We start from the raw sequence: 13,329 nt of genomic DNA on the forward strand, positions 1-13,329 counted from the left end.
TACTTTATCCTTATTTCCTCCTTTGTAACATTTGCTCACCGATGACTTACTCCAGCCTTTTTCAAAAATATGGAAATAATTAGTGCTTGATGAAAGATATTGAAGTTGAAATACAGTGAATTTAGGACCCACCAGCCAGTCTATGATAAACCCAATTCCAGGAACAGAGTGATGCATGAGCAACAAGGGTCATGCCGATGAGACACAGTGTGTGGTGTGTGTGTGTGTGTGTGTGTGTGTGTTTAGTGACTCCACCCTCATACCCTCCCATCCCTGGGGGAAAATACCAGCCAGCACAGCCTAAGGCTGCTCAGATGCAGCTGTGTCTGCTGGGCCCTAAGGATGAAGGGATTTCATTACTGTTTTCAGGAAACTAAAAAGGAAAAATCATTCTTTGCAGGAGTTCTTGGTATCAGACAACCGCCAACTCCCCAACGGTGTTTACACAACTGCAGAGCCACGTCCAAATGCCTACATCCCAGAGGCAGAGGCCGCTCTTCCTTTGCCAAAACCGTATGGCGCTTTGGCTCCTTTCAAGCCCAGTGAACAAGGGGCCAATATGAGGCACATAAGGAAACCTGTTCCAAAGCCGATTGAAATCTGAGCATGTGAACCAATCTGGGCTTCCAAAGGAAACACTTCAGCCACGCTTCCTCAGATGCACAGCTGGAAAGTATCAGCAGAATAGCTCTAAATTACAGACAAATATGGCATCCCAGTCAACCAACAATGGCAAACAGCATGGGTTCCTTTTACACTCATCAGCTACTATATTTTACACGATATTAAGTAAGACATAGAATTTTCCTACAACTATGTCAAAGCATATATCTGTATTGTTCATTTTTTCTTTTTTCACTCTATATATTGACTTTCAAAACTATATAGTAGTCCAAGTGCTATAAAAATGCAAGAAAAATAAATCAATTTTTACTGAATTGGCAGAGTGGTTTTTGTTTATTGAAGAAAAAAAGCAAACACTATTCAATATACTCCCTTGAAAGAGAAAGATAAAATGTTTGAAAAGGAATGTATCCCAAGTATCACGGGGGTTATAATTCACTTTGTTAAATAGATGCATTTGAAGTTCATGTTGGTAATGTAAATCAAATAAAAAGCCGTGTGGAAGCTTGTCCTTTTTACAGTTACATCGTGATAATTCTTTTTACAAGAATCCTTTAGCTGCAAAAATAATTATGCCCTAATTTATCTTTCTTCTAAATCTAGATTTTTCACATTATATACAAACAAGCCTGTGATTAAGTTCTGATTCCAGATTTTTAAAAATTGCAATGAAAACACAGCTTTGCATGTGGCAGAGCTGAAAATGAGGCCAGTTCCACTTATTTCATTACTCTGGTTTTATTGCATTTCACCCAAGTACATTTTCCTAATTCTGTTTTTATATTTTCTCATCTATGAAAATACACAAGATTTGAAAACTGATTTTACTTCATTAATATTTCAAACCATACTTCAAACTGGTGTCAGGTATGGATTTTGTGTCATAATTCTGGAAATGAAAAATACTACATTCCTTATTTTTCTTCTTTCTCTAAATGGAAACAAAATCTTTTCCAAGCCCCCATCCTACCAGAATGGAATTTAATCTTATTCTCAGCCTACAAATCAGTCCTGAATCTAATCTAATTTGGTGGTTTTATATAAGGCTTTATAAAGCAAAGTGCCTATGATAATACTGTGTGGTCAACACAAAGAAATACTGCACACTTAGAGCTCCTATGTTGTAGGAATTATTAATTGCATTAGTAATCAAAAAAATATACCTGTAGGAACAACTTAAGAATGGAAATACAATTTTTTGACACAAAGGGATGGACGTTTAAATATTATAGCATGTGCTACTGGTTCAGAAGGAGAAGCTGTCACTGTGTGTGGGAATAGCCAGGGATCACGGTCAGAGATGGACTTATTTATCTGGCCCTTAAACATAAATAAGATTTTAATAAGTGGGGAGGGGATTCCAGGTGAGGGAAGTAGCCTAAAGCAAGGCTTGGAAGAAAAAGGTGCTCAGGGCCCAGAGAACTGGCCTGGCTGAAACAGCGTGTTCATGTTGGGGGAGTGTGTAAGGCTGGGATTTAGGAAACACTGAGTGTCAAGGAGTTGGCATCTTATCCGGAAATGAATGGCTATGAGCAGAGTGGTGGCAGGACCAGTATCAACGTGAGTCCGATGACTCAGACTTCAGAAAGACACCGAAACAACTCCAAGTATGAAAGGGTAGGGAGGGGAAAATAATGATCTTCCAAGAGAAAGAGTCTAACATGCTGACAGGACTTCAGGATTTGGGGTCTCTGTGACGACTAAATATTTGACCAAAAAGGGAAATTCATAGGAGAGGGCAATTTTTGGAACACAAGTATGATTTTAGAAAAGAAGCTGAATTATTTTACCAGCTAGTGATATTTATAATCATTACAATTTCACAAGTTCACTGTAAGAAACAGTGTAAAGATAGAAAAGCAAAGGGCCTGGCTGACCCCAGGCAAGCAACTATTGTTATTGGTCAGAATTAAGTCATTATAAAAGAGAGAGAAAGGGCACCTGGGTGGCTCAGTGGGATAAGCATCTGCCTTCAGCTCAGGTCATGATCCCGGGGTCCTGGGATGGAGCCCCATCAGGCTCCCTGCTCAGCGGGGAGTCTGCTTCTCCTTCTCCCTCTGCCCCTCCCCCCTGCTTGTGTGCTCTTTCTCTTCTCTCTCAAATAAATAAAATCTTTAAAAAAGAGAGAAAAAAAGAGAAGAAAAAAAAAAAAAAACTAGGAGAATTAGTTAGATGTCCTGGGGGCCTCTGAGGGAACATGCTCATGAACTCATGATTTCTGGCTGGAATAAAAAGGCAAGGTTCATAAACCAAGAGTCAGGCTAGAACCTTCAGTGTTCTTTTTTTTTTTTTTTTTTTTAATGACAAGATATTACCGAATCAAACTTTTATAAATACAAAAAACTTTAACATATTAAATAAAGTTCCATCTGAACCATCACAAAGACAAAGCCCACTCTCAGAACTGTATGTACACGCTGCTGTATGTTACAAAGCATTCCACACTGGAAATAGCAGAGTTGACCTGGTCCAAACTCAGTTCTTTAGAAAGCATCCTCTTTCCAAATACAGTTCTTATGTAACATTTCATTTTTCTACTTGTCGTACGTTATCTTCTGCGACACATCTCGTTTTTGTTTTTCTAAGCACTGTTCCCTGCATTTTTTAAAGCACATTTTATTTCAGAGTGCAATACAAACTAGCTGTTGGCCTATGAAATCATTAGGAAGCCACTGGGTCCTCACTGAGACAGTCCATGCTTCTTAGACTGTTTTGTCACTCCTCTACACTTGACTGCTTGTCTGCTCTTCTAAACTGGGATGAGGTACAGCAGTTTAGTTCTCTCTGAACAAGTACCAAACTGAAATTCAGATGGTTCAACAATGTATTCTGATTTTGGTTACCAATTTTAAATATTGGTAAAGGAGTCTCAACAGAAGTCAAGGTGATGAGCAAGATTAAAATACTGGAAGCTGATATAATTGCATTTTCTCTTTTATAAGCCTAAAAGCATTGTGGTGTGTTTCAGAGCTGCTTCCTCCACAAATTTTGCATCCACGTTGTCATGTCCTTCAAAAGCATACAGAGCTGGAAGAAATAAGGAGAAAAGAGTTACTATGTAGCCATGGTAAAACATTGGGCCTACAGCTCATTGAAATCGTAATTATTTTATATTTGAGTAAAACACATGACTCTGAAATGTGTTGTTAAAATTTATTATACGTAAGCCCCAAGAAAGGTCATTCACATCAACCAAATGGCTTTTGAGCCTCTTCAACCCTCTTCAACCCTTCAACCCTAATCACCCCTCATGGGTGATTATTCCTTTGGTAATTTACTCCAGGAACTAAACTGTATGTTACTGATTAAAACCCGCTGCAGTAAGGGCTACTTATGAGTAAGGCGTATTCTGGAAAGAAAGGGGTACGCAGAAGCGAATCGGGACTGATGTGTCAAGAGAAAAGCAGGAGAGCCCTGAGGACAGATGAGTGCAATTACCTTGATTGGAAGATTCTATATCTGTCAGTATTTCAATGAAGTAGTTCAGAGGCAGAAACTCCACACTGCCTGGTGACTTGTCAATCATAGAACTCTGAGGCTAAAAGGGAAACCACTTCTGGTATTAGCGGACTCTCCAAAACAAGCACAAACTTTAAAAAGGGGTGGTGGTGGTGGTGGTAAGCACTACAATTGCTGACTGTGGCTATGTTGAAATGGGCAAATAGGATCCATACAACATCTGGTGGGCTGTGCTTGCCCACAGACTCACCTGTTTCTTATAGTTCAGCAGCAGTTGCTTCACATGGTTCCGCGAAATGATGTTAGAACTCATAGGATGATCCCAAAGTCGACAGATCTTCTGACCAATATGCTGTTAAGCAAATTGAAAAATACGTAGAGGGGGATTTTTAGGGCAGTGAAAATACTCTGTGTGATAATATAATGATGGACCCACTCACTGCATTATACGTTTGTCCAAATTCATAGAATGAACACCACCGGGAGTGAACCCTAATGTTAACTGCGGACTTTGGGTGATTGTGATGCGTCAGCGCAGGTTTATTGTAACAAATGAACCGCTCTGGTGGGGGATGTTGGTAACGGGGGAGGCTATGCATGTGTAGGGGCAGAGGGTGTACTGGGAATCTCTGGACCTTGCACTCAATTTTCCTGTGTATCTAAAACTAAAAAAACTAAGTCAAGAATAACAATAAAAGAATGGAAAAAATATAGAGAGGAGAATGTAGCTTATACTGGCATCAAGTATGTGTACCTTTATCTACTTATAATTTTAAAAGGATTATTCCAAAGTAGCCAGTTAGTCTAAAGAGAGGCCCTTGGGGTGCCTGGGTGGCTCAGTGGGTTAAGCATCTGCCTTGGGCTCAGGTCATGATTATGGGGTCCTAGGATGGACCCCATCCCTGCTCAGCAGGGAGCCTGCTTCTTCCTCTCCTGTCTGCCGCTCCTCCTGCTTGTGTTGGCTCACACATGCTCTCTCATTCTGTCAAATAAACAAATAAAATCTTAAAAAAAAAAAAAACTAAAAAATAAAAGAGAGGCCCTTTGAAGAAAGGCCATTTCCTAGGAGGTGTGCTTCTGAATTTTGAATAAATACTCCAATTCAACCCCAAGGAAAGTAGTTTATACACTGATCTTGCCAAATTTCTTTTTCTGAAATGGAGTTCATCTGCTATTCTTCAAAACTGGGTACCTGCAACTCTAAGCAGTATCTTGCTAGGAAACAAAAGGTTGTAGGCATGTTCTCGCCAACGTCTTGCCCAGAAAAATGTAACTCCCTATGAGATTGAGGCAAAAAAAAAAAAAAAAAAAAAAATCAAATTTAGAGACCAAACTAAATGTTCAGAGATTTTCCCCAGAGAGATCTAGCCATGGAAAATATGCCTTGTTTTCTGCCCTTGCCTGAGCTTCAGTGAGCTGCGAGGAGGAGGGGGTGTTACAAAGGAAACCGAGGAGTCCCAGAAGGACATCCCTGCGTGGGAGGACCGAGCCGGAGGAACAGGCGCTCCAGGTATGTCAACAGCAGGGCCGGCTGAGCTCTCGGGTCAGCAAGTCCGCGAAGTCCGGGGCTCTAGGACCTTGCTGTGGAATTCCGTATTTTCACAGTAGTTCTGACTTGGAGAGCTAACATCCCCCATAAAAACAAGGAGTGTCTGGACAAGCCTTTCTCTCATGTTTCTCATTCTTCCTTCAACCTGGGAATGTTTTCCTGCTGTGGTAGAAATGGCAGTGGGGGGAAATGCAGTTCCAGAACCTTCTGACCTCACCTGTATTTAAATTTCTTATCAGTTTAAAGGTCTGAAGCACATGTTTCCCCTCTCCCTCCCCACAGGCTCACAGATGTAAATATTAGTGTGGTTTCCTAAGAGGGAGAAACTGGCTAAATGTTCTAGGCAGGCCGTGCCAGGCACTCCAGGCCAGGGGCAGTACAAGCACTTTCTGGGCGCAGCAGGGAACGGCCGGCGGGGCGGAGATGCATGGGATTTCTTGGAAAGGACCAAAAAGTGAAACAATTCAATTGACTTTAGCCCAAAACAAGTAAATGCTCCCTTTGCAAGAAGAAACTAAGGAGGTTTACACCAAGGCTTATGGAGAGAATAAGAGAGAAGTCAGGATTACCGGGGGAAGCCGCACAATGATGCTGAATTTTAGTTTTTCATTGTTCTCGGAATTGTCCAGATCTACAAAAAAGTTAGATTGGCAAAAAGAACAAATCTCCATTTTGATATCTGAGCAAGCGAATAATACTTCGATGGTTCATTCTGATAACACACGTTCCCCACCCTGAATTCTCAGGCTAAGTCTAACAATAGCTTGAAATTTTTAGTTTGTGTCTCTGAATTAAAGGGCTTTCCTCTACTGACGTGCTTTTTATGTGGGACAGGGTTCTGAGGCTGCCGGTCACAAAACAATTGTACTAAAACAGAAGGCACCTTGGGCAACAGCAAATACTTTAAAGTATGTTACCCCAACACATCTGTAAGCTACCCAATGAGTAATTTCAGCAAGTGATTAGACTCGAGACCTTCGAGTCCAAACTCACATGAGTGCTAACTCTCTCAATTTTTCTTGCATTTCCAGTCTGAGATGACGGAGTTAATCAGCTGAAAGTAAGCCATTCCATGACATTTTCTGGAGAAACAAGCCTTTGGAGGCTCCTATCCTCAAGTGCCCTCATGTACAGAAAAGGAATGCAATAGCTGTGTGTGGATCAAGGAGCCCGTTGGGGCCTCTTGAAAGTCTACTTTAAATTAGCCGAAGGCTGGTTACCGGAAATGAACTGTACTCAGCAGGACAGGCTGCGTAATTTTTGGGGTCCATTGCAGAAGACAAATGAGGACACCCCCCTCACCTGTTCCAATATTACAAATTTTAAGATGTAATGCCAAGCATGCAGCTGAACGTGGGGCATCCCCGAGGGCAGCAGGGCCCTGTGTGATTGCACGGGGTGCACACCCGGGAAGCCAGCCCGGAAGGGGCTTGGACTGGCGCTGGCCCTGTGGCGAACTCAGAGCCTCTTACCTTTCATGAGCCGTATGACAGCTGTTTCAGTGAGCAGCAACACCCCACTGTCAATGTAATGCAGCAGGTTATGCAAAGGGAGACAGTGGACGCCAAGGATCGTGTGCAGAGTATGAAAACCTAGATGAGAGACCGGGGGTGGGGGTGGGGGGGTAGTACGCATGGTCAGCCAGCCTTCTATAGGGAGTGAATTCAAGGATAGTAATAAAGCCCTCAGCTCAGTGCCTTGACACCTAGAATCTAATAAATGCTGCTTCTTTTGATTTTTTTTAAAAGATTTTATTTATTTATTCATGAGAGACACAGAGAGAGAGAGAGACATAGGCAGAGGGAGAAGCAGGATCCCTGTGGGGAGCCCGATGTGGGACTCGATCCCAGGACCCCAGGACCACACCCTGAGCCAAAGGTAGATGCTCAACCACTGAGCCACCCAGGTGTTCCTAATAAATGCTTTTTTTTTAAAAAGATGTTATTTATTTATTCATGAGAGACACAGAGAGAGGCAGAGACACAGGCAGAGGGAGAAGCAGGCTCCATGCAGGGAGCCTAATGTGGGACTCAATCCCGGGTCTCTAGGATCATGACCTGGGCCGAAGGCAGATGCTCAACCACTGAGCCACCCAGGCATCCCTAATAAATGCTTCTTGAAGACAAGGTCCAAGTCTCCTTCTTTGTGTTATCGTGACTAAGTACTGTGCTGGGTCTATGGTAAGTTCCCAACAAGCAGGCATGTCCTTCACTTTGTGTCCCTTCTTTGGCAAAAAGAGTGCAAGGCCTGCTCGATGAAAAACAGTTGTACAGTGTGACAGGTTTGCAATTCTACAGTAAGATGGCAAAAGAGAACAATTAACAGAAGACCTTCAAACTCTATATGCCCAGGCTAAAAGGCTGATTAACAGGGACCACACTTTGCTGAAGTGGAAAAATTTTGAACCAGTCGGGGACAGTCTATATGCTTGATCTCTGGGTATGCCCTAAAGAAAGGCTTTTGGGGTCTACTTGAACTAAATTATAAACAAGAAAAATCTAAATAATATGGTCAGATAGCAAATCTATAGGAATTCAAGAGAGGAAGGCAACTCCCTCAAACCTAAGTCTTATGGGGAGGGCTATTCAAACGCTCAGAAATCCAGAGTTCTAAGCACACTATTAATAATAAACAATAAAAACCATATCAATGGGAGAAGATATGGGTCCAGGAAACAATCAGAAAAGCCCTCTCAGAAAAGATAGCACATGAGGGGAGCTTTGTAGGGTAAATGCAATTCCTGGGGGTGGAAATGAGGCCAGAGAACATACAAAGTGGAGGCAGTTGAAAAAGCCACTTTGCCCTGAGCAGATCTGCACTAGAATCCTGCTGTTGCTTACCAGCTAAAACTTTGTGAGCCTCCATTTCCTCATCCCTAAAATGGAGCCACCAGTATCTTTTCCACAGGACTGCCTGGAGAACCAGCCCTCGGTCTATGAAAAGTCTAGCACAAAAAAAAAAAAAAAAAAAAAAAGAGTCTAGCAATGGGGTAGCACAATGGTGACCAAGAGCAAACATGTAGCAAGGCCTTCAATCTCTGCACTGGCTAACCTGATCCTCATACAACACTATGATGTGGGAACTGCCTGATTCCCACTTTATAAATGGGGAAACCAAGATTCACAGGAGCTAAGAAAGGCCTGGGATCATATAATTAGTAAGTGGCAGAGCTAAATTTGAATGCAGGCTATGGGACTTTAGCCTAGGCTCTTAGCCATGACATTATCCTGCCCCCAAAAATTGGTAGCTGGGTTAATGGGACAATATGGACAGAGGCCCAAAGGTGAGGAAGTATGGAACATATTCAGAAAGTATCGAATGACCCAGCTGAGTTGGAATCAGGTATATAAGAGGGATGGTAGGAGGTAGGTTGGAATGGCTAATTTATTTAACAAATCCCTTCCAGACACCAGACAAGCAGCTGGGTGTACAATAATGAGCAAAACAGACACCACTACTGCTCCCATCCACCTCCCAGGCTGCTGGGAAGACAATCAAAGATTTACAAACATATATGTTTTTAAAAATGTGACCAGTTTGGGGCACCTGGGTGGCTCAGTTGGTTAAGCATCTGACTCTGGATTTCGGCTCAGGTCATGATCTCAGGGTTGTGGGACTGAGCCCTGCATGGGGCTCCACACTCAATGTGGAGTGTGTTTGAGGCTCTCTCTCCCTCTGCCCTTCCCCCTTCTTTCTTCCAACAATGAATAAAATCTTTAAAAGTGACCAGTTTTATGAAAGAAAAGTGCAGGGTGCTCTGAGTGTGCATGACAGGGATTGAATGCTGAATGACAGAAAGGAATCTCTTATTTAGAAGACTTTGGGGAGGTACACTGAAAGCTTTTGAGCAAGATGGAAAAAGGGTCTGAGTTTTGCTCTTGGAATATTAAAACGGCAACAGGCAAAGAATGGACTGGAGTATCAACAGATTGCTGCAAGAGGTGTGTAAGCTGTCGGTGTTGGCAGGCCACTGCATGAACCTGCACCAGGGGTGATGGGGGCATTGACAGTGAAGGAGAAGGAAAGGGATTAGAAGCATGTGGCAATGGGTCCAGACATGGAAACTGATGGGGTGTGGGTAGGGAATGACAATGGATCACAGCCTAATCTTAGGAGCTTACATGACAAAGACATGATGCCCAAAGAGCTGGAATTTGAGTTCAGAACAATCGTGGAGTTTTCTCTGTCTCTCTGAACACATGAATCATGAGCAGTGAGAGACTGAGTCCTAAGTCCTAAGTCCTTGGCCACATCAAGGGTCAGATAAAGTGCAGGCTCTGCCCACAAGCAGATGTTAAGGGGCTGACAACAGGATGACTCCACTCTGGCCTCCCTGAATCAAAAAAAAAAAAAAGAAAAAGAAAAAAAAATAGTAATTTTACTCAGTAACCAATAACATGAGATTTTTCAAGTGGATTTGGACATTCTTCCCAAGATTAGAAAAAGTTATGAAATCTGTTCTGAAGAAAAGTTCATTAGGTTCCTATAGATTTCTTGGATTCAGAATTCCTTCTCTAGACCTGTGTCCATGTCCTAAAGATCCCTGATGATCCTTCATCCTTTATCCCTAGGGCACAGCTCCACATCCAACAGTCCGTTCTTGGCTTTGGGTCAGCTCCAAGCAACAGAGCAAATTGGCTAACAGAGAGAGAGAGAGAGAGCGCACGCATAAGCAGGCATCAGCTTCAAAACAGAGCTTTTCCAGCCAACTCTAGTTCTCATCTCCGCCAGGGCTCCTGACCTCCTCTAGCCCATGGGGGGAACACAGGTCCCATTTAAACTACAAATGCTCCACCTTGAAACCATGACTTTTTCATGGTCCGCATTCTCCTTATTTCTTAAACAACTGGGTTACAAGTTTCCAGCTCTTGGAACTCAAACAGTTCTCACAAGTCCAGCAGGCTTGGAGAGCAAGCCTATATACACAAGTACATGAAAAAAACACCCTGTATTTACACACACACATTTACACCCATGTGATCCAGTGTCACTTCACCTCTCTTTCCAGGTCACATGAAGGAAACAAACATTTAAGAGAAAAGGAGAGATACTGCTCTTCCTTACCTGACCCATGGAAACAAACCATAAAGTCTACTCATAATAATTCTTAATCACTATGGATAACACTTTTCCATGTTTTCCCTCCTTACATGTCCCTGATGTTCCATAGAAAGTAAAGTTTTATGATCTCCCAGATATAATATTGTCCCCACTAAGTCACTTTCATTTATTTACAAAAGAGGCTTGAACATCCATGGTGAACAAATCTCAAAGCATGAATCCATGCCCCTACCAACTCTTTTGTGTTAATGACAAATAATTAAGAGTTGAAGCCAGAAAACCATACATAGTTTTTCATGAAATCCCTTCACTCTTTCTAGAGGGCACCTTGAAATTCCTATTCTATTGGGATAATTTAAAGTCATCCATTCTTCTCATGAATGGTCACTTTCGGATCCCTAAAAAATCAAAGGAAACCCTTTTTGTACCTCCAATATCAGCAGATCTTATAAGATAAGGCATATGTTGGATAGAGAAAGCATGAAGAATTCCAAACTGAATCAGATGTATCATAAATGCAGACAGGCTGAAACATGCTGTGGGGATTTCTGGGCCAATAAACTGTCAATGTTTTAGCATCAACCAATTCAAATGAAATATAAAATTCAAGAGGCAAGCACAGAATAGTAGTAAAAGCACAGATTCTGGAGCTCAACTTCCTGGATTTGAACACTGGCTCTGTTGCTTAATAGCTGTGTGTCTATTAGGCAAGTTACTTAACCTTCCTATGCCTCAATTTCTATAAAGTGGGAATAATATTAAGTGGAACTATATGAAAGTGCCTTTTTTGTTGGTCAAAAACTGGTTGGGTATTGGCAATTTAATGTGGTCCAATTTAAGCTCCTACTTAGGACTGTTATGAAAATGGAATGGGCTCATTTATGTAAAGTACTTAGTATAGTAACTGGCACAAAATGGGCACCATCTACATGTTGACTTAAAAATGAGTAAAGGAATGAATTACTGATAGATGATGGGATAAATGTATATGAGTAAGTTAAATTAAGTTGGCTGATAAACATTATGTAGTGATAGTTATCATAAAGTTTAGCACTCATCAGAATATGTACATAATGGGGGCATCTGGGTGGCTCAGTCCATTAAGCATCTGCCTTTGGCTCAGGTCATGATCCCAGTGATGGGCTCTCTGCTCAGCAGGAAGCCTTCTTCTCCCTCTCCCTCTTCCTGCTGTTCCACCTGCTTATGCATTCTTTCTCTGTAAATAAATAAATAAAATCTTAAAAAAAAAAAAGAATATATATGTAATGAACACAAGGCAGACAGGAGCTTATTGTTTCTTAAAATGAATACATGTTACCAACTAGATTTCTGTTACTTTTGTAACTGCTCTAATTTCTAGCACAGTATATGGAATGTAATAAAAAAAAAATCAACCAATGTTTGTTTATTGAGTGAACAAATGACCAATCAAATAAATGACTACATACATGTGCCAAGGGTGTTTTGAGGCCTGACTTGGTCCTGTTTCAAAATCCTAAGGGTGATTTTTAGCTTCTTAGCACATAAAAATCAGCTATTTTCTAACAGCCAGACCCACTTCCTCCTGAGTGTTAACTTTCTCAATCAGATAAACTAAGCCTGCAGACATCAGGGAAAGATCTCCCTGAATCAGCTCCACTGGTTCAAAATATCCTTGCAAGCTGCATAGAGACCAGCTTTAGCTCCCTGAAGTTAGTGACAAGTCACAGTATAATTTAATAATGAGGGGAGATTTGGTCTGCAGAGACCAACGTCAGGCCCATCTCTCACACTGACACCAGACACACAATTTCTCAAACACAGAAAGTCTCATCCTTAAATCAGTAATGTTGCCAAAATCTGGGGACCATGGTGAAGAAGAAAGAACACATTTCTTACAACAAAGGACAAAAGAGCCAAGACTTACCAGGAGGCAGAGGTAAAAACAAACTCATGGTAGCTTCCAGAATCCTGGTCATGATGTGAAAGACTGTAAATTCAGCAGCACTGGCCCGCCTGCTGACAGGTAAAAACAACAGAATCGCCATCAGCCAAGGGGTTCATCTCTAAAACTCCGTTTGTCTAAGCAGTGGCTCTGAATAGCACATAGAGATGGAATTCATGCTAATTATGAAAGGCTAGGCCCTGCTGAAAGCTTCATGAGTATGATGGCAACCATCAGCCTAATGCCTAGAATCTAACCAGACAGTAGGCGCATAAATGATAAATTGTATTAACCTAAATTCCCCTTCCCTGCAGTCCTGAGATCACGTGCCCCTCCTCCCCATCAACCATATGCCAGGGAAAGAGGACCTGTAAAGTAACTGGGCCACTCCTTTAAATGATGAGTACAGAACTAAGACAGTGTCAGGGCTGGTGACAACTGTTTTCAGTTGTTAACTTCTGAAAAAGCTTTGCCAAAATGGGCAGCAATTAGAGTTGTTTTAGCCCTTTGTACACCTTGATAAAAGAGAATGAGAAATACTTGCGTACAAGTGGAGAACCCAGGGGTGAAGATGATGTGTCCTCCAGCTGGTTTCTAGTATTTGGCAAATGAGATCCAGCTGGAGGATAAAGACAGTCTGTTAACCTTTGCCCGTTCCCTCTCCCTCCGGGGTCCCTACAGCGAGCCCTCCACAGGCCTGACAGGCATGTTC

General features: G+C 42.0%; 2 protein-coding genes across 24 annotated transcripts in view; one reads left to right on the top strand and one right to left on the bottom strand.

Annotated features, from left to right (window-relative positions):
• The window catches only part of CCDC146 (coiled-coil domain containing 146), a 119,266-nt gene extending 118,328 nt beyond the window's left edge, over nucleotides 1-938 (top strand). For all 9 annotated transcript variants that reach the window (XM_025449528.3, XM_049096631.1, XM_049096632.1 and 6 more), the window contains one exon: nucleotides 401-938. In XM_025449528.3, the coding sequence (XP_025305313.1) occupies nucleotides 401-604 (204 nt within the window). In that variant the 3' untranslated portion in view covers nucleotides 605-938. The remainder of the gene's footprint in view (nucleotides 1-400) is intronic.
• A 2,604-nt stretch (nucleotides 939-3,542) lies between these two features.
• Nucleotides 3,543-13,329, bottom strand: part of LOC112661310 (gamma-secretase activating protein) — an 83,393-nt gene continuing 73,606 nt past the window's right edge. For 4 of the 15 annotated variants that reach the window (XM_025449292.3, XM_049096645.1, XM_049096646.1 and 1 more), the window contains 7 exons: nucleotides 13,166-13,236; nucleotides 12,600-12,691; nucleotides 7,105-7,224; nucleotides 6,202-6,263; nucleotides 4,334-4,435; nucleotides 4,063-4,162; nucleotides 3,543-3,651 (listed from right to left, as the gene is read on the bottom strand). In XM_025449292.3, the coding sequence (XP_025305077.1) occupies nucleotides 3,560-3,651; nucleotides 4,063-4,162; nucleotides 4,334-4,435; nucleotides 6,202-6,263; nucleotides 7,105-7,224; nucleotides 12,600-12,691; nucleotides 13,166-13,236 (639 nt within the window). In that variant the 3' untranslated portion in view covers nucleotides 3,543-3,559. The other 11 variants (XM_025449293.3, XM_025449297.3, XM_025449294.3 and 8 more) reach the window with 11 other exon arrangements.

The sequence above is a fragment of the Canis lupus genome, chromosome 18 (assembly GCF_003254725.2).
Source record: "Canis lupus dingo isolate Sandy chromosome 18, ASM325472v2, whole genome shotgun sequence".
Taxonomy (NCBI): Eukaryota; Metazoa; Chordata; class Mammalia; order Carnivora; family Canidae; genus Canis; species Canis lupus.